This window comes from Aythya marila, assembly GCF_965140915.1.
Source record: "Aythya marila genome assembly, chromosome: 1".
Taxonomy (NCBI): domain Eukaryota; kingdom Metazoa; phylum Chordata; class Aves; order Anseriformes; family Anatidae; genus Aythya; species Aythya marila.
Window position 1 is genome coordinate 206,393,559 of NC_139042.1, and position 19,783 is coordinate 206,413,341.

Below are 19,783 nucleotides of genomic sequence, written 5' to 3' on the forward strand. Positions count from 1 at the left end.
GGGGCTCTGGGATATGGGGTTTAGGGGTGGGTTAGGAAGAGGCCTGGGGGGTGGGGGAGCGGGGTATGGGGTTGGGGGGGGGGTCAGGAAGGGGAATGGGGGGCGTCCAGGTAAGGGCTAGGGGGGCCGGGTATAGGGTTTGGGGGGGGCTGTGGGATTTGGGGTTTGGGGGGGTTTAGGAAGAGGCCTGGGGGGGGTGGGGACCGGGTATGGGGTTGGGGGGGGGGTCTCTGGGATATGGGGTTTGGGGGGTTAGGAAGAGGCCTGGGGGGAGTGGGGACCGGGTATGGGGTTTGGGGGGGTCAGGAAGGGGGCTGGAGGGGTCCCGGTTCAGGCCTGGGGGGGTCCCGTTTAGGGACTAGGAGGCCCTGGTTAGGGACTGGGGGGGTCCTGAGTATTGGGGGGGCCTCTGGGATATGGGGTTTGGGGGGGGGTTAGGAAGAGGCCTGGGGGGGTGGGGACCGGGTATAGGGTTTGGGGGGGGGTCAGGAAGGGGGCTGGAGGGGCCTCGGTTAGGGACTGGGGGGGCTTGGGAAGGGGCTGAGGGGGTCCTGGGTATAGGGTTTGGGGGGGGCTCTGGGATATGGGGTTTGGAGGGGGGGGTTGGGAAGAGGCCTGGGGGGGTGGGGACCGGGTATGGGGTTGGGGGGGGGGGCAGGAAGGGGTCCGGGGGGGTCCTGGTTAGGGACTGGGGGGGCCTCGGTTCAGGCCTGGGGGGTTTGGGAAGGGGCTGAGGGGGTCCCGGGTATAGGGTTTGGGGGGGGCCTCTGGGATATGGGGTTTGGGGGGGGGGCTTAGGAAGAGGCCTGGGGGTTGGGGACCAGGTATAGGGTTGGGGGGGGTCAGGAAGGGGCCTGGGGGGGCCCTGGTTATGGCCGGGGAGGGGGGGGACTCTGGGATTTGGGGTCTTGGGTGGGGGGGGTCAGGAATATGCCTGGGGGGGCTCCCAGATATGGGGTTTGGGGGAGGGGGAAGGATTAATATTAGGGGGGGGCTCTGGGATATGGGGCCGGGGGGGTCCCAGGATCAGGTTTAGGGGGAGGGCCCTGAGATAATGGGGTTGGGGACCCCCCAGGATATTGGGCTGGGGGGGGGCAGGATCAGGGTTGGAAGGGGCAGGGTATGGGGTTTGGGGTCGTGTTTGGGGGGGGGTGTCCAGGATATGGGGTGTGGGGGGACCCCAGGTTGAGCTGGGTGGGGGTCCAGGATATGGGATTTGGGGGCGATGTCCAAGATATGGGATTTGGGGGGGCTCCAGGAACAGGGCAAGCTTGGGATTGGTCCGGGGGGGGGCTATTTTTTGGGGTTGGGAGGGGCCTTCATCATATTGGGTTTGGGGGGGTTTTGGGATTATTCCTGGGGGGGCTCCGGCACCGCCGCCTGCTTTGGAGTCGTGCCCAGTCCCTGGGGGGCCCATCCCAGCCCCCCATACCCCCCCTTTTGGGGTCTTTGGGGGCTTTTGGGGCACCCCAACACCCTGAACCTACATCCCATTCAGCTGGGTCCCTCCCTGACCCTAAATCCCTGCTTTGGGCCCCCAGTGGAACCCTGTAAGTGGGAATCCCCCAAATTTTCACCCATCCCTCGTGCCCTGCTGTGGGGACGCTGTCCCTGCCTCTCTCTGCCCCCCCAGGACACCCCAAAACCCTTTTTGGGACACCCCAAGGCATTTTGGGGTCCCGTGGTGCCCCTTTTGGGGTGGCTGCACCTCCCCCTTCTTTGGCCCCGGGACGGCGAAGGGGGGCTCGGGGCCACCCCAGGACTGTACCTGCAGGGTCCTGGACCCAAATTTGGGGTTTTTTGGGTCAGGAGGGGAGCGTCCCACATTGGGATCAGCGTGCCGTGCCCCCTCAGACACCAGAAACTCCCCAAATTTTCGCCTTTTCCTGATTTTTGGGATTTTCCCATCTCCTCCCACAGGTTCCTGGCGCGGTTTCCAGCCTCGTGTCCAGGTCCTGCTCCTCGGGGCAGGGCACGGCCACTTTTGGGGGCTCGGCCGACCCCAAAACGAGCTCTCCGCGTGCCGTTGACACCCGGGGCATCTCCCCAAACCTTTTTTCCTCCTCAATTGGACCAAAATTCCCTATTTTAACATTATTTTAAACCCTCGCTGCCTCCAGGACTCCCTGGATGCTGTTTGACCGCAAAGCGGGGCTGGATCCTCCCCTAACACCCCAGGGATGCTCAGGAACCCTGCGCCCCCCAAAAAAATCCCCAAATCTCCAAAATTCAACCATTTTCTGAGCGCTTTCACCCCTTTTTGGTGAGCTCCGTCCTCCTCCCGCGGCATTTTCCTCCTGCACCACCAGGGCCGTGGCTCAGCGCCCCAAAAACTGCCGTTTTTGATTCCCCTACTAAATCCCCGTTTATTCCAAAACCCAAAACCAGCGGGCGTTTTAGGGCGAAAAAATAACAAGACCAGCGGGCGTTTAGGGTGAAAAAAAAACAAAACCAGCGGGTGTTTTAGGGTGAAAAAAACCCAAAACCAGTGGGCGTTTTAGGGTGAAAAAATAACAAGACCGGCGGGCGTTTTAGGGCGAAAAAATAACAAAACCAGCGGGCATTTTAGGGCGAAAAAATCCCAAACCAGCGGGTGTTTTAGGGCGAAAAAAAACCAAAACCAGCGGGCGTTTTAGGGCGAAAATAAACAAAACCAGCAGGCGTTTTAGGGCGAAAAAAAAAACAAAACCAGCTGGTGTTTTAGGGCAAAAAAATAACAAAACCAGCGGGCGTTTTAGGGTGAAAAAAAACAAAACCAGGGGACGTTTTTGGGCGAAAATCAAGGGGAGAGGGTTTATTGTGGGGCTCCTTCTCCCCGCAGGTTCACGCCTGGGAGATCTCGGACCAGCTGCTGCAGATCCGTCAGGATGTGGAGTCGTGCTACTTCGCGGCGCAGACGATGAAGATGAAGATCCAGACCTCCTTCTACGAGCTGCCCACCGACTCGCACGCCTCCCTGCGCGACTCGCTGCTCTCCCACATCCAGAATTTGAAAGATCTCTCGCCCGTCATCGTCACCCAGGTAAGGAAAATTCCCCCCGGGGGTTCGACGCGCCCGGTTCCAGCCCAGTTTGGGGGCAACTGGTGGCCAGGCTCCGTCCTTTTTTGGTGTAGGATCACCCCAACGCCACGCGCCGTGCTCCCCGTGGCCGCCTCCACCTCTGCCACCGCTGATTTTTCCCCGAGCCAAAGCCTTCAGGCATCCCCCTGCCACTTTTTTTCCCCCCCAGGCACTGCTGCAGGCATTCAACCGCCTCACCCAGCACAAAATCCTCCACCCGTGCTCGTTCCCGATTTCCTTTTTTCACCACCCATTTTTATGGCCCTGCTGGGAGAGGGAAGGGAGCAGGGCCCGGCCGCTCCCAGGGCGCGGTGTCGGGGACACCCCACGGGGTTCTTCTCTCTGGGAAATCCCTTTTTCATCACCACAGCCCGGGGTGAGGCTTTAAATCTTGAAATAACCCAGCAAAATCTTGAATTAACCCAGCGGGGAGGATCACAGAGGATCAGAGGCTCCCGCGGGGAGGTGCAGGACGATGGGGACGATCGTCCCCAATCCACTTTTTCCCCCAAAGACCTTGGTTAAGCTGGTGGCGTTGACAAAACAATAAAGGAAAGGAGCCTGCAGTGCTCCTGAAATAATAAAAAGCCCGAAATAATTTTCTCTAGCTGGGGAATCAGGGGACAGAGGTGTGTGACAGCACGAGGGGGTCGGGTTTTGTTCCCTGCCCCGCACGACCCCGTGTGGCTCCTCCAGAGGAGCCAAGGAGCCAGCACGGCTGCTCCAGAAGCACCCAGCGAGTAGAATTTGGGAAATTTGGGGATTCCCTGTGGCTAAATCGGGCAGCAGCAAGGCGTAAGGTGCCGATACCGCTCGGGAAACCCCTTTTTTGAAGGGGCTGAGCGTGGTTTGGGGCCCCGATGCCCACCTTTGGGTGGGTTTGGGATTTGCCCCCCCCTGAGCCGTGTTCTCTCTCCTTTTCCAGCTTGCTTTAGCGATCGCAGACCTCGCCCTGCAGATGGCTTCTTGGAAGGGCTGCGTGCAGACACTGGTTGAGAAGTAAGTGATATTTTTGGGGATATTTTTGGGGAGGAGCCGCGTCGGGCCCCCGTGTTCCCACCGCAAGGGGAGTTTCTGTTTCCCGATCAATAAAAGCACCTCGGGGGGCTGGAGGAGAGGCTGCTCCTGGCTCTTTGTGACAAAACACGCAGCTCTCTGACCCTCAGGGGCTTCCCTCACCCCTGGCTTTGTTCCTTTTGGGCCCCTCTCAGCATTATCCCACCAAACATCGAGGTCGGGTTCGGTTGCCACCACCCTGGGCCCTCCGGCTCCCTTCCCCCGCCCCGTTTTCCTTAATTTTCACCCGTTTCCCTTCATTTTCTCTGCCTTCACCCCTCGCACCTCTCCTTCCTGCCAGGTACAGCAACGATGTCACCTCGCTGCCCTTCCTGCTGGAGATCCTCACGGTGCTGCCCGAGGAGGTCCACAGCCGCTCCCTGCGCATCGGGGCCAACCGGCGCACCGAGATCATCGAGGACCTGGCTTATTACTCCAGCACGGTCGTCTCGCTGCTGGTAAGAGTCCTGCCCGGCTGCTCGGGGAGCTGGAGGAGCTGCTTCTCCCTCCACGTCACCGATTTGGGTCGCTCCGGGCTGTGGTCAAAGCTGGAGGAGGGAAAAAAATGCATCCAAACTGCTTCTATAGGGCTGGCGCTGAGCAGAATGAAGTCCTAACCCGTCACGCTCAGGTTCCTGTTAGTGCTGGGCTGAGAATTGAGGGAGTTCTGGTGGTTTTGTCCTCTTTTTTTGGGGTCTCTGCTGCCCGCTCTCCACTCCAGGCCAGGCTGGATGGGGCTGGGGGCAGCCAGGGCTGGTGGGGGGTGTCCCTGCCGTGGTAGGGGGCTGGAGGCTGCTCATTTTTGAGGTCCCTGCCAACCCAAACCACCCCAGGATTCGTAAGTTCAGGAAAATGTCTTCGATCTCACAGCTGGGCTCTAGTGGGTGGCTGGGACCCGGCTCCTGCGCAGCCTGCGGCAGTTTGGGGTTATTTTTTGGGGTGAAATGAGAGAACCCCGGCCTGTTTCGGGGTGTGCACACACAGGTATTGTCACCAACCCCTCAGAGAGATCCTTAGAGACTCGGCTTCCTTTTCTCACACCCCTTCCAGCCTGGTACACTCCTGATCCTCACCCTGCTGCAACCACCCAAGGCTACAGATTTATCTCCACAACGTGTTTGCTGCTGCCAAAACCGGGCTTTGCTGTGACCGTGTTCCAACTGTCCTCGTGGCAAACCTCCTGGCTTGTCCCCAGGGGCTTCCCCTTTCACATTTTCCGGGATCTGGGTGCTGGGAACCTCAAAAAGTCAGGGCAGCAGAGGGTGAGCTCTGGGATGAGTGAATCCTCCCCGTGCCATCCTGGCTTCCTCCCTTCCCAAGAGAGCCTTCTCGTGCCCTTTGGCGTTATTTGAGTCCCGCAGATGAGCAGCCAGCCTGATCCTCTGGCTAAAACAAAGCCCAGGCCTTAATTTCTCGAGCTTCCCGTTCAGTTTTCACCATTTCATGTCTGGGTTTAAAGAGGGAAAGGAACCGTGCCCCTCTCACCCTCTCCTTTTTGGGGAGAGGAGCGGTCGTTTCCCCTCGTTTCCCAGAAAACCCCCGCCCGGGGACTTTAACCAGCTGCCTGAGGAGCAAACCTCAGTTTCCCGTGTAGGATTTGGGTGCGAAAATCACTTTTTTGAGTCGGAAAATGGGCTTTTAAATATTTTTGGTGGCGACTAGGCTGGCGTACAACACCCACCTGCAGGATCTGCACCCCTCCGTGTGGCTCCAGCACCGCCGAGGGTTCTGTGCACCCTTGGGAGGATGAGCACCAGGGCTGGTTCTTGGTGTAAAAGCCCCAGGACAGCCTCCCAAAAGTCATTTTTTGTCTGAAATTACGTGCTGGGGTCCTGAGCACTCCTTCCTTTCCCTCCCCCTGCAGATGACGTGCGTGGAGAAAGCGGGCAACGACGAGAAGATGCTCATCAAAATCTTCCGGTGCCTGGGGAGCTGGTTCAACCTGGGCGTCCTGGACAGCACCTTCATGGCCAACAGCAAGCTGCTGTCGCTGCTCTTCGAGGTGCTGGTGAGTTTTTCAGGCCTGGGGTTGTTTTTCCGGAGCAAACTCGGACCTGGAGCAATTCCTGGAATCAGTTCTGGGACCAGAGGGACCCGAGGTGCCTCCGTCGTGGTCCGGGAGGGGGCCTGGGTCTCTAAAACCTCGTGGGGCTCCTCCGTAGCAGCACAGAACTGAGCAGCAGAGCTCGATAAAAGGCAGAAAAGCTTCCCTAATTTGGGGTGAAACATTTTGGGAAAGGCACAGCTCTACCAGAGCCCATCACCTGGGGGAGGTGCAGCATTGGCAGAGCTTTTGGGAGCGAGCAGAGACGTCCGAGCAGCGCTTTCACCTCCTCAGCCCCCTTCCTGCTTTAAGGGGGGTGTTTTGGGATTCAAAGGCTTGGAGAAAGCACCAGGTGTTGATTTCATCTGCTTAGCACTAAATTCACTGCTGTTTTTTCTCCGGATTTTCACCAAAACGCTTCATAAATTCCCTTTTTGAAGTTTTGCCTCAGAACGTCAGCTCCCCAAGGGGTTTTTTTTGGGCACGTGGGAGAGCCCCCGAGCCCCGTGGACCAGGGGAGGGTTTGGAGAGCCCGGTGGGGCGGTGAAAGAGCACCCGAGGAGCAGCGATTCCTGCAGGAGGGAGGAAGCTCGGGCTGCAAACGAGGGCTGCAAACGAGGGCACCTTCATTTGCATCCGTGCAAGGAAACCAACGGCACATGCAAACGAGGGCCCTCGGTCAGCGGGGGGAAAGGGCAGACGATATCAGGGCAGGAACCCGTGCCCCAGGGGACCTTCCCCTCCTGCTGGTGTCGTTTTTAAGCCTGATGTTTGTCCCGGGAGGGGGCTGTGAGGCTGGGTGGGCTGCGGTTTGGATGCTTTGAGACCCCAGGCGAGAGGCACCCGCGGAGCCGCGCCCTCGTCTCCCTCCTCGACTGCTCGGGGCGCTTGCTCCAGCAGCTTTGCACCATTTCCTGCCAAATGGGACCCAAATTCCCCCTCCCCAGCCCACCACGGCGGTCGATATTCCACCTCTCCCCTCCCTGAGGGTTGTGCAGGGGCTGGAGGAAACCCTCCAAAAGCCACGGCGCCGACACGAGGGCTTGGCAGCGCCGCCCCGGGGCTCACTTCTGCTTCTTCTTTTTTTTTTTTTTTGGCAGCAACAGGACAAAACCTCCTCGAACCTCCACGAAGCCGCCTCGGACTGCGTCTGCTCGGCCCTCTACGCCATCGAGAACGTGGAGACCAACCTGCCCCTGGCCCTGCAGCTTTTCCAGGGCGTCCTCACCCTGGAGAGCGCCTACCACATGGCCGTGGCCAGGGAGGACTTGGACAAGTGAGTCAACTCCCGGCGGTAACGAAGTGCCCGGGGTTATTTTTTGGAGCCCGTGCTGCTCGTTGAGGCGCTCCAAAACCTCTGGTGCAAAGCAGAGGCTGCAAACGAAGCGAGCTGGGGGATTCCCCGCCCCGCTGCAGCGCTGCGTGCCCCGGGGTGGCGCTCTGCATCGTGCCCAGAAGAGGTGAACCCTAAAATCCCGCAGCCTTCCTGCCCCAAAAACCTCTGAAGCCCCCAAAAACCACGCTGAAAGCTGTGTTGGCTGCCCCCCAACCGGAGACCCCTCAGTTCTCCACCTCCACTAGTCCTTTATCACAAACACCAGGAGAATTTGCTCAATTCCTCACCATTTAAAGTGTTGTGGGTGGGCACAGCCTCTTTGGGGTGAGCCCACCCCGTGGCCAGCCCCTTTCCTTCCAGCTTCCATTTCAAACCTGAGAGGTTTGGGAAGGTTTTGGGGGTGGAGGCTGCTGTCCTGCTGCTTCCACCAGCAGGATTTTGAGCTCCTCGTGCCCCATTTCTCACCTGGCCCCTGCTCACTCCGTGGGTGGATGAGGTCCCAATAATGTGTACCTTTGACCCGAAGGAGTTCAGAGCTTCTGATATAGAATCCTAGAATCGTTAGGGCTGGAAAAGCCCTAAAAGATCTGGTCCAACACCCCCCTACCACCACTGTCACCACCAAACCCTGTACCCAAGCACCACGTCCAACCTCTCCCTGAACACCCCCAGGGACGGGGACTCCCCCACCTCCCTGGGCAACCCGTCCCAACGCCTGGCTCCTCTTTCTGAGCAGAAATCTCTCCTCATTTCCAACCTCAACCTCCCCTGGCACAACTCGAGGCCGTTCCCTCTGCTCCTCTCCCTGGTTCCCTTCGAGCAGAGTCCACCCCCCAGCTCCCCACAACCACTTGGGGACTCCTGCAGCACCCGAGAGCCCCCATCCCCGGCACAACACCCTTACAGACCCTCCTGGAACATTTCTCACCCCGTTTTTCCCCTCTCCAGGGTGCTCAATTACTGCCGTGTGTTCACTGAGCTCTGTGAGACCTTCCTGGACAAAATTGTCTGCACGCCGGGCCAAGGGCTGGGCGACCTGCGCACGCTGGAGCTGCTGCTGATCTGCGCGGGCCACCCGCAGTACGAGGTGGGTGCTGCTCCTCCCGGCACCCAAATTGGCTCACCCGAGGCCGAGGCAGTGGGAAATCATCCTGGGAGGCGTGCTGGGGGCTTCGTCCTCTTGGTTTAAACCTCACGGGGCTGTAACTCAGCTCCTGCTGGCTTTGTCTTTGTCAGATAAAAGCGGGGTGGGCGCTTTGTGGGTGCCAGCAGCCCCCTTTGAGGTCTCCCTCGGCCATAACCTTGTGCTCAGGAGGACCCAGAGCTCCCCCAAAAAATAAATGGCCAGTGGGGACACAAATTTATCATTGGAAGGAGCGACAGCCAGCATATCTTCTTTGGTTTTACTTTTCCAGGGATAATTTTTGCTCTCTTCAGAGGGCTGGCGGCAGGTTTTCAGGCTAACTGTGGATTTAAAATCCCCTGTTACGTGACCAGCAGTGGTGCCACATTTTTTTGTGGCCTGAAGAAGCATTTCTGCCCGTGGAAAATCTGTGTGACCCCCCAGGTCCCCCCTGGAGCTCGGGACGTGGTGCCAACACCCCAGTGGTGACGAGCCACTGCCTTTTTTTTTTTATAATTTTATTCTTTTTTTTTTTAAATCTTCCTGCCACTGCCTTTTTTTTTTTTTTTATATATATATAATTTTATTCTTTTTTTTTTTTTTTTTAAATCTTCCTGCCCAGGTTGTGGAAATCTCCTTCAACTTCTGGTACCGGCTGGGGGAGCACCTGTACAAGACGGACGACGCGGTGATCCACAGCATCTTCAAAGCCTACATCCAGCGCCTGCTCCACGCTCTGGCCAGGCACTGCCAGCTCGACTCGGACCACGTAAGGGTGGAACAGCTCCCCCGGGGGCTTCGGGGCACTCCAGGTGGTGCTGCCACACTTAAAATTGCAGGGAGAGGGCTGGGAGTAATTAAAACTCCTGCCTGGCACCTCCTTTTGCCCCCCAAAATCCCCTCCCAGCCCCTCTGCCTGGGGAGAGGGGAGCAGGGATGGGTTTCTGTCTTGAAATGTGATTTCTACTCGTGTGCTGGCGTGGCCGAGGGGCCTCCAGGAGCTGTTTTAACACCTCTGCTCTCCGTGCTCTCCTCTAGGAGGGTGTCCCCGAGGAGACGGACGATTTTGGGGAGTTCCGGATGCGGGTCTCGGACCTGGTGAAGGATCTCATCTTCCTGGTGGGCTCGGTGGAGTGCTTTGCTCAGGTGGGTTCTGCCCCGTGCTGCCAGCCTCGTGGGACTCCTCCTGTCATGCCCTACACCTCCTGGCTCCATCCAGGCCTCAAAACACCCCCTGGGAGCCTTCAGAGCAAGGAGGAAGCCCCCCCCACACACAAATCCCCTCCTCGAGCACGAGGAAGAGGCCGAGAGAGGCGCTGGGGATGTTTAGGGGGGAGCAGCTCTGGCGTTTTGGGGGTCCCGAAGCAGCCGGGTGCTTTGTGACCAGCGAGGCTTCGTGCAGGGAGGGGGGTTGGCGTGATGGGAGGAAGAGGTGGAGGTCTCGGGGAGGGTCTGGGGGCTGCAGTGGTGGCTCTTTTTGTGACCAGCTCTCCTCCCCCAGCTCTACGCCACCCTGAAGGATGGGAACCCGCCCTGGGAGGTGACGGAAGCTGTCCTCTTCATCATGGCCTCCATCGCCAAGAGCGTCGACCAGTGAGTGCTGCTGGCCCTGCTGGTGGCCCCACAGCCCTGGGGTTTGCTCAATATCCCAAGGACACTCGTGGGGTTGGGTTTTCCCAGGCAGAAAGCAGGATTCACACGTTTAAAACCTGCTTCAGCTCAAGCAGGACGTCGAGCAGCGCACCAGCACAGCACCCCCTGCCCGTGTTCGGGTTGGGGTCTCAATTCCCAGCTGGGAACGGGACCCAGGATGGAGCTGGGACCACGGGAAGCATCCAGACCCCTTTTTTTTTCTGTTCTCGTTGTGTTTTTGGACACTTTTTTCTGTGCCAAGGCCGCTCTGCCCGGCGTTATCTCCAGTTCTATTTCTGCTTCGCCTCCGAGAGCGCCGGCCTCCCCCTGACCTTGTGCCTCCGGGGCTGGGGATAAAGCAGGAGCTGGGCCTTGCTCTCCCAGAGAGGGCAGGCAGTGCTGGTGCCGTGGTGGCCACCTGGGGATCGTGGTGGCCACCTGGGGATCGGCAGCAGCCTCCTGGTGGCCTGGGGAGAGCCCAGGGAGGCTTCATTTTCATGCCATGGGCATCTCGGTGATCCCTGGGGGTCCCTCCCAGCCCGGGGTGTGCAGGGGCTGTGTTTCCAGCAGGGGTGGTTCTGGGACTCCCTTCCCAGCCCAGCCCCTTCTGGGGTTCCCTTTCCATCTGAGGTTGCTCTGTGATTTATTTCCAGTGGGGGTTGTTCTCTGATTCCCTTTCCACCTGGGGTTATTCTGATTTCATTTCCACCCCGTGTTATTCTCTGATTTATTTCCACCCGGAGTTATTCCGTGATTCCCTTTCCACCCAGGGATCTTCTGTTGATTTCATTTCCACCAGGGTTTATTCTCTGATTTATTTCCACCCAGGGTTACTCTGAGATTCCCTTTCCACCCGGGGTTATTCTGTGATTCCCTTTCCACCCGGGGTTATTCTGTGGCTGCGTTTCCAACCCAGGATCTTCTGTGATTCCCTTTCCACTGGGGGATATTCTGTTGATTTCGTTTCCACCTGGAGATGTTTTGTGATTTATTTCCACCCAGGGTTATTCTCTGATTCCCTTTCCACCTGGAGATAATCTCTGATTTCCTTTCCACCCGGAATTACTGCGTGATTTATTTCTACCCAGGGATCTTCTGTGATTCCATTTCCAGTGGGGGTTATTCTCTGATTCCCTTTCCACCTGGGGTTGCTCTGATTTCATTTCCACCCCGTGTTATTCTCTGATTTATTTCCACCTGGGGTTATTCTCTGATTCCCTTTCCACCCAGGATTACTCTGTGGTTTATTTCCATCCAAGGTTACTCTGAGATTCCCTTTCCACCCAGGGTTATTCTGTGATTCCATTTCCACCTGGAGATATTCTGTGATTTATTTCCATCCAGGGTTATTCTCTGATTCCCTTTCCACCCAGGGATCTTCTGTGATTCCCTTTCCACCGGGGTTTATTCTGTGATTTATTTCCACCTGGGGTTTTCCTGTGATTCCCTTTCCACCCGGGGTTATTCTCTGATTCCACTTTCACTGGGGGTTATTCTGTGGCTGTGTTTCCAACCCAGGATCTTCTGTGATTCCCTTTCCACTGGAGGATCTTCTGTTGATTTCATTTCCACCTGGAGATATTCTGTGATTTATTTCCACCCAGGGCTGTTCTCTGATTCCCTTTCCACCCGGAATTACTCTGTGATTTATTTTCATCCAGGGATCTTCTGTGATTCCATTTCCATCTGGGGTCATTCTGTGATTCCTTTTCCACCTGGAGATATTTTGTGATCCCATTTCCACCCAGGGATCTTCTGTGATTTCATTTCCACCGGGGTTTATTCTGTGATTTCATTTCCACCTGGGGTTTTCCTGTGATTTCTTTCCACCTGGGGTTTTCCTGTGATTCCCTTTCCACCCTGGGTTCTTCTCTCATTTCTTTCCACCCGGGGTCACTCTCTGCTTCCCTTTGCAGCTGGCTCTGCCCAGTGGCTCCTGCTCCAGCCGTGGTTACCCCACACCCCTACGACCGAGCCAGCTCCTTTCGGGACAACCTTTATGGGGATGGGGCGAGCACATCGAGCCCCTTCCCACGGCCTCATCCCATCCCTCTTCCTTCCTCCACAGGGAGAACAACCCCACGCTGGTGGAGGTGCTGGAGGGAGTGGTGCGGCTCCCCGAGAGCGTGCACACCGCCGTGCGCTACACCAGCATCGAGCTGGTGGGCGAGATGAGCGAGGTGGTGGACAGGAACCCGCAGTTCCTGGGTGAGTTTCCTCCCGGGGTAAAACCCCCCCAGCTCCCTGCTAACCCCCCCAATTTCTCACGGAGCTGTCCTTGCTCTGCAGATCCCGTTCTGGGCTACCTGATGAAGGGGCTGTGCGACCGGCGCTTGGCCTCGGCCGCCGCCAAAGCCATCCACAACATCTGCTCCGTGTGCCGGGACCACATGGCGCAGCACTTCACCGGGCTGCTGGAGATCGCCCGCTCCCTCGACTCCTTCACGCTGTCTCCGGAGGCTGCCGTGGGGCTCCTCAAGGGTGAGTGTGGGCAGGAGATGCAGGGATGCGTGGTTTTCGGGCTCGGAGCTTGCCCAAAATCTCCACCCCGGGTCTGCGTGGCGTGGAGGTGGTGGGAGGGTGAGATGAGGGGAGGTTTGGAGTTGGAGAAAGAGGAGAAAGTGAGGAGGAGGGAAAAGGAAGGGGTAAAAAAAGAGGAGGGAAAAGGAAGGGATTAAGAAAAGGGAAAAAGAAGGGATTAAAAAAGAGGAAAAAGGGGATTTAAGAAAAGAAGGGAGGGAAAAGGAAGGGGTTAAAAAAAGGGAGGGAAAAGGAAGAGATAAAAAGGAGGGAAAGGAAGGGATTTATAAAAAAAGGAAAAGTAAGGGATTAAAAAAAGGGAAATGGAAGGGATTAAAAACGGGAAAAGGAAGGGATTACAAAATAGGAAAAAAGGATTTAAGAAAAGAAAAAGAGGAAAAAGTAGGGGATTAAAAAAAGGGGAGGGAAAATGAAGGGATTAAAAAAATGAAAAGGGAAGGGATTATTAAAAGAGGAAAAAGGAGGGGATTTAAGAAAAGATAAAGAGGAAAAGGAAGGGATTAAAAAGGAGAGAAAAGGAGGGGATTAAAAAAAAGAAGGAAGGGATTAAAAAAAGGGAGGGAAAAGGAGGGGATTTAAAAAAAAAAAAAAAAAAAAAGGAAAAGGAGGGGATTAAAAAAAAAGAGGGCTCTCTGGGTTGTCTGCGTGCCGTGCAGATGCTCGGAACTTGAGATGCTGGGAGGTTTGGAATAGTTGAAAAAAAAAAAGTGAGAGTAAAAAGGAAGGGATTTTAAAAAAGGATGGAAAAGGAAGAGATTAAAAAAGGAGGAAAAAGGGGATTTAAGAAAGAAAAAGGAAGGGATTAAAGGGAGGGAAAAGGAAGGGATTAAAAAAAGGAGGGAAAAGGGATTTAAGAAAAGAAAAAGAGGAAAAAGTAGGGGATTTAAAAAAAGGGAGGGAGAAGGAAGGGATTAAAAAAATGAAAAGGGAAGGGAGTAAAAAAAGGAAAAAGGGGATTTAAGAAGAGATAAAGAGGAAAAGGAGGGGATTTAAAAAAAGAGGAAAAAGGAGGGGATTTAAAAAAAGAAAAAGAGCAAAAGGAAGGGATTCAAAAAAGGAAAAGGGGGATTCAAGAGAGGAAAAGGGAAAGGATTCAAAAGAGAGGAAAAGGAATGGATTAAAAAAAGGGAGAGAAAAAAAGGGATTAAAAAAAAAAAAAAAAAAAAGGAGAGAGGAAAAGGGGAAAAGGTCTCCAAGATCACTAAGCCCAGCCATCAGCCTGACCTCCTGAGCCCCGCCACCAAACCCCATCCCTCAGCACCACCAAGGGCACCCAATGCCCCTCGGTGCCCCAACCACATCCCCGGTGGGCTCCTGGCCTTTAAAAACTCTCAGCTGGCCACAGGAGGCAGAAAATTGCTGGTTTTTATCGTTTTCCACACAATTTGGGCAGCAGAATGCGCTCACGTCGGGGCCTCGGAGGCTCCCCAGGGGCTCGGGTGCCCACCTCTGACAGCGGGGCGGCCGTGGGGCTGAGGGCTTCGTGCTTAAAGGGTTGAGGAGGGGATTTGGGGGCTGTGGTGCTGATTCCTGACCCCTTTTTTTTTCTTTTTTTCCTGTTTCAGGCACCGCGCTGGTGCTGGCCAGGCTGCCCCTGGAGAAGATCGCCGAGTGCCTCAGCGAGCTCTGCGCCGTGCAGGTGATGGCGCTGAAGAAGGTACGGCCCCGTGGCTCCTGCTGCACCCCCGGGGGCTTAAATGGGCTCCCCATGCTGAACCTGGAGGGTGGGAGAGAAAAATCTGCTCCCCAGAGACCCCCGCGTGTGCCAGGAGCTGCCCTCGAAGGCAGACGGTGGCTTATAGCCTGGGCCAGGCCCCCAAAATGGGGTCGTGGGGGCTTTTTGGGGGAAGATTATCGCCCCCATTATATTTGGGGGCTTTTTTGGGGTCAGGGAGAGCAAGGACGGATTTGGTGAGCCCAGAGGAGGCTCGGGGTGTGGAGAGGGAGAGGGAAAAGCCTCCCTGAGCTTTTGGGGTAACCCTCGTGCACGTGTCCGAGGCCAGGAGCCACTCAGGTCCTGGGTAAAGGTTTTCCGTGCCGGGATCCGTGGTGCTGCTCCTGCCAGAGCAAAGAAATGTCCCTGGGCTGGAGGGATGACATTCCTGATGTCCCCACCTTTCGTTTTTCTTCCAGCTGCTCTCTCAGGAGCCGAGCAACGGCCTCTCCTCAGACCCCACAGTGCCCCTGGACCGGCTCGCCGTCATCTTTAGGTACAGGGGATGCAGCCTGAGCGGGGCTAACAGCCTCCAGCCCCCACAGCAGGGGCTGAGCGCGGGGTCCTGGCCCCTCTGAGCCCCTTCCCCACAGCTCCTGTGGGTGCTGGGCCTCCCAGCCCCTTTTCTTACCTTTCTACCCCCAAAAATGATGGAGTAGAGGAAGGGGGGGTTGACCTTTCTCTGCCTTTCGCAGGCATACCAACCCCATTGTCGAAAACGGGCAGATCCACCCGTGCCAAAAAGTCATTCAGGAGGTGAGTTTGGGGAATTTTGGGGTGGGGGGAGAAGACGTCGGGTTGGGGGGAACGGTGCTGCTGGAGGTACCACGCCGGTCCCGTCTCCGAGTCGGAGCCAATTCGCACACCCCAAAACCAGCACCCGAGGGGCATCTCCCTGCCGTTTTTTGGGTCAGTTTGGGCCTTTTTTCGCTCCGAGCCGTGGCAGTATCTCACATGCTGTTTCCTTTTCTCACATTTCCCCTCCCTGCACAGATCTGGCCCGTGCTGTCGGAGACCCTGAACAAACACAGTGCCGATAACCGCATCGTGGAGCGCTGCTGCCGCTGCCTGCGCTTCGCCGTCCGCTGCGTGGGCAAGGGCTCGGCTGCGCTGCTGCAGCCGCTGGTCACGCAGGTACGTGGGGTCTGCCCGGGTGGGGGTCACCTCCCCCTGCAGCAGCCCCCGCCGTGGGGACAGGGACGGGGACAGGGACGTGGCTGAAAGCGCCGCGAGCTCCTGCACAAACCCGTGTGGGCATCAGGGAGCTTTGAACCGCCCGTGAGCCCCACCAGGGGTCGTGGATGTGATTTTTGAAAGGGATACAAAGAGATGTGGCCATGTGTGGCCCCCGCAGGGAGGCAGAGCTCAGCTCGGTGGCCCCCACGCCCCCCAGCTTTAGGCTGGGCTGAGCTCTAAAGGAGAGGAACCTGCGCTCGTTTGGGGTCCACGCAGTGCAAGGATGCTCCGGAGAGCCAGCAGAGCCCCCAGGCAGCTCCTGTGCTCTTGGGATGTGCCCCCAATAGGGCTGGGGGCTCTGAGTGGGGGGCTGGGGGCGGTGTTTGCAGGGGGCTGGCATCACGTCGTGCCTCTCCCCGCAGATGGTGAACGTCTACCGGGCACACCAGCACTCCTGCTTCCTCTACCTGGGCAGCATCCTGGTGGACGAGTACGGCATGGAGGAGGGCTGCCGGCAGGGGCTGCTCGACATGCTGCAGGTAATCGCCCACCGGGGGGCCAGCGGGGGTCCTCGGAGCCTTTGGGATGAGTCCTGTTAGGGCAGGGAGAGCCAGGAACCCCCCCTGCAGGTCCCCAGGGTGGTGGCAGCAGTGGCTGTGGGGAGAATGAGGCTCTGACCTGCTCCCCGTGGTCCGTGCTGGGGATTTGCACGTGGAGAGGAGGGCTCGGACAGGGGGAGGGCCGAGCTGGACTCCAACATCCCCCTCCGTGGGGTCTCTCTGCCTGTCCTCCCTCCTGCCGACGGGGCTGGCTCGGGGTCTCATCAACCAAAATCGCCGTAACGACCTCTAATTGCTGATAAACCCCCTCTCCCCTCCTCCTCCTCCTCCTCCTCCTAGGCGCTCTGCATCCCCACCTTCCAACTCCTCGAGCAGCCCAACGGCCTCCAGAACCACCCGGACACCGTGGACGACCTCTTCCGCCTGGCAGCCAGGTTCTTTGCTCCCCTTTTTCACCCCCTTCTCCTTCCCGGAGCCTTCTCGGTGCCACCAGGGCAGCGTGTCCATCCTGTGTTGGTGACCCCCTGGTGTCCCCCACCCTCTCTGTGTCCTCGCAGGTTCATCCAGCGCAGCCCCGTCACCCTGCTGCGCAGCCAGGTGATGATCCCCATCCTGCAGTGGGCCATCGCCGCCACCACCCTGGACCACCGGGACGCCAACTGCAGCGTCATGAAGTTCCTGCGAGACCTCATCCACACCGGGGTGGCCAACGACGTGAGTGTGTCCCCCCCACCGGGGAGGAGGGGGACAAGGATGGGGTCTGTTCCCGTGGGATGCCGTCCTGGGGGGGGCTGCAGGAGGGCTGGGGAGGGACTTTGTGTCGGGGGGGGGCACGGGGAATGGCTTTAATCTGGAGGAAGGTAGGTTTAGATTAGAGATTAGGAAGAAATTGTTTATTACGAGGGTGGTGGGTAGGTTTAGATTAAAGATTAGGAAGAAATTCTTTATTATGAGGGTGGTGAGGCCCTGGTGCAGGCTGCCCCAAGGAGCTGGGGGTGCCCAAGGCTGGGCTGGATGGGGCTGGGAGCAGCTGGGGCTGGTGGGAGGGGTCCCTACGATGGAAAGGATTGGGATTAGATGGGTTTTAAGTTCCCTTCTGACCCAATCCCTTTGTGATTCTCCGTGAGATGCCCGGGGTGCTGCCCGCTTCTCGGCACCCCCTCACCCTCTTTTCACCCCCTCTTGCAGCACGAGGAGGACTTCGAGGTGCGCAAGGAGCTGATCGGGCAGGTGATGAACCAGCTGGGCCAGCAGCTCGTCAACCAGCTGCTGCACACCTGCTGCTTCTGCCTGCCCCCCTACACCCTGCCCGACGTCGCCGAGGTGCTCTGGGAGATCATGCAGATCGACCGGCCGGTGAGAGGGGCGCGCGGCGCGGCCCCGGGGGTCCTGCTCGTGATGGGTTGGGGGGCAAATGATGCTTGGATTGGGGGCAAAAGCTGCTCGGATCGAGCGTGGCTTTCTCCTGGGGTGTCCCGTGGTGCTGAGCTGCTGCCTCTCCTCCTCCTCCTCATCCTCCTCCTCTTCTTCCTCCTCCTGCAGACGTTTTGCCGCTGGCTGGAGAATTCCCTGAAGGGCTTACCAAAGGAGACGACGGGAGGAGCCATCCAGGTCACACACAAGCAGCTGACAGACTTCCACAAGCAGGTCACGAGGTGAGGCTGAGGGGGGGGGAAAAAAAACCCTCTCAGGGGGTTCCCCCCAACTTCTGAGGGGAGCCTCAACGCCTCACTCGCCGTCCTCACCCACCCCCAGCGCCCGCATCCTGCCCAGACCATTCCAACCCCAACCACGCCGCTGGTGCTGAGCGGGGCCCATCCCTACGGGGCTGCTCCTCCAGTTCCTTGCAGCCCCCCCGGAGGGTTTCAGACCCCGCATGGGCACGGTTTGTCCCCTGGCACCGGGTCCTGCAGGGATTTTACCCCTGGCACTGCCCCGGCCGTTCCCAGCGCGGCGCCGTGGGGAGTTCCCAGCCCCGACAGGTTTTTCCTCTCCTGCAAACGCTGCATCAGGGTGCTGGCGCCTTGCACACGCCCTGCCCGCTCCTCCCAGTCGCTGTGGGATCGCTGAGCCCCGCTCTGAGCCCTGGGGGCTGCGGGGTGGCACCCCAAGGACAGCGCTGGGGGCTCGCCGCGCTGCCTTCATGTCCTGGGTGTGTCTGCGCTCCCCCCCCACTCCAGGAGGGCATCGCCCAAGCTTTTGGGGAAGCCAAAATTGTGACTCAACGTCCCCGTCCGGTCTGGCTGTCCTTCCCCTAACGCAGCCGTCCTTCCTCTTGTCCTGCAGCGCCGAGGAATGTAAGCAGGTCTGCTGGGCTCTGAGGGACTTCACCCGCCTCTTCCGATAGCTCCGGCACCGGCACGGCGCCTGTCTCCCAGGTAGGGCTCGGCCACGCCACGGGGCTTGAGGGCTGCGGCGTTGCCCTGACCCTCTCCCTTCCCCTCCCCTCCCCTCCCCTCCCCTCCCAGGAATGTCTTTTAATTAGAAGAAGACAGGAAACGAAGAAAAACGAGAACGTGTCCCACAATCAGCAACCTTCGTCGCGGCCGAGGGCTTTCACTCGCTCCAGCGCGTCCCGCCAGCCGCGGCCGCCGCGTGCCGGAGGAGGGCTCGGCGCGTCCCGTGCCTGCGCCACGGCCCCGAAACAAGAAAAGAAATCAACGGGGGAAAAAAAAAAAACACACAAACAAACAAATAAAAAACAAACAAAAAAGCAACAACAAAAAAAAAAACAGAACCACCGGCAGAAAATGAATTTGCCTGGCAGCAAAACAAGAGCGCAAAGTAGAAAACTTTCTGTGAAATGAAAAAGAAAGAAAGAAACACCGATTCCTTCAGGAACCGTGGGGTTTCCACCGTACCCAGCAGCGAGGGGGTGGCTGCTGGGCGCCCCCCCCGGCCCCTCGCGGGCAGCAGGGGGAGGCCGGGGCTCGGCCCGGGGATGCGCAGCGGCAGCGGCCTCGTGGAACAGACGCAGGCGGGACAGACTGTTTAAATATATATTATATATTTTTTTTTCTTTTTTTTTTTTTTCTTTTTGGTTTGGTTTATTATTTTTTTTTTTTTTGGTTTTTATTATTATTTGGTTTCTTTGGGGTTTGAGCGAGCGCGGCGGAGACGGCTCGAGCGAGTGCAGGGACAGGGCTGGGAGACGGCCCCGGGCGCGCGGGGCCCCGCGGGCGCGCATGCTGTTCCGTCTGGTGTTGTAGCCATCTCGAGAACAATTAAACACAAAATTCCGAAAGAAAAAAATAAAAATAAAAAAATTGAAAAATAAATTAAAAACCCGCGGCTCTGCCTGGTTCTTGGGTGCACGTGGGGTGGGGAAGGCGTCGTGGCTGGAGGGGCGGCGGTGGCTTTTGAGCCGCGGTGTCCTTGCAGTGCTGGTGTCCCTGGAGCCATTCGCCCTGCTGGTGCTGGGTGTCCCCATCCTGGCCCCATTTTCTCACCGTTTCTCCCCAAAACTGCCACGCTCTTGGTCCCGTGTCTCTGCTGCAGCCTGGTGGGCGCGCACAGCCCCGTCCCTGCCCCATTGTGGTG

General features: G+C 57.8%; 1 protein-coding gene across 1 annotated transcript; it reads left to right on the plus strand.

The window, feature by feature from the left end:
* Positions 1-95: 95 nt before the first annotated feature.
* Positions 96-19,719, plus strand: TNPO3 (transportin 3; the record flags this gene model as incomplete). The annotated part of the gene is made up of 23 exons (XM_082752278.1): positions 96-110; positions 2,822-3,022; positions 3,987-4,060; positions 4,419-4,575; positions 5,982-6,125; positions 7,262-7,437; positions 8,446-8,584; positions 9,243-9,389; positions 9,659-9,766; positions 10,122-10,213; positions 12,321-12,460; positions 12,542-12,733; positions 14,359-14,450; positions 14,927-15,003; positions 15,203-15,263; positions 15,501-15,641; positions 16,106-16,222; positions 16,583-16,677; positions 16,801-16,957; positions 17,432-17,599; positions 17,786-17,898; positions 18,530-18,621; positions 18,712-19,719. 22 exons carry the CDS (start codon positions 96-98, stop codon positions 18,588-18,590), a joined length of 2,667 nt encoding a protein of 888 aa, XP_082608404.1. The 3' UTR covers positions 18,591-18,621; positions 18,712-19,719.
* Positions 19,720-19,783: the final 64 nt, after the last annotated feature.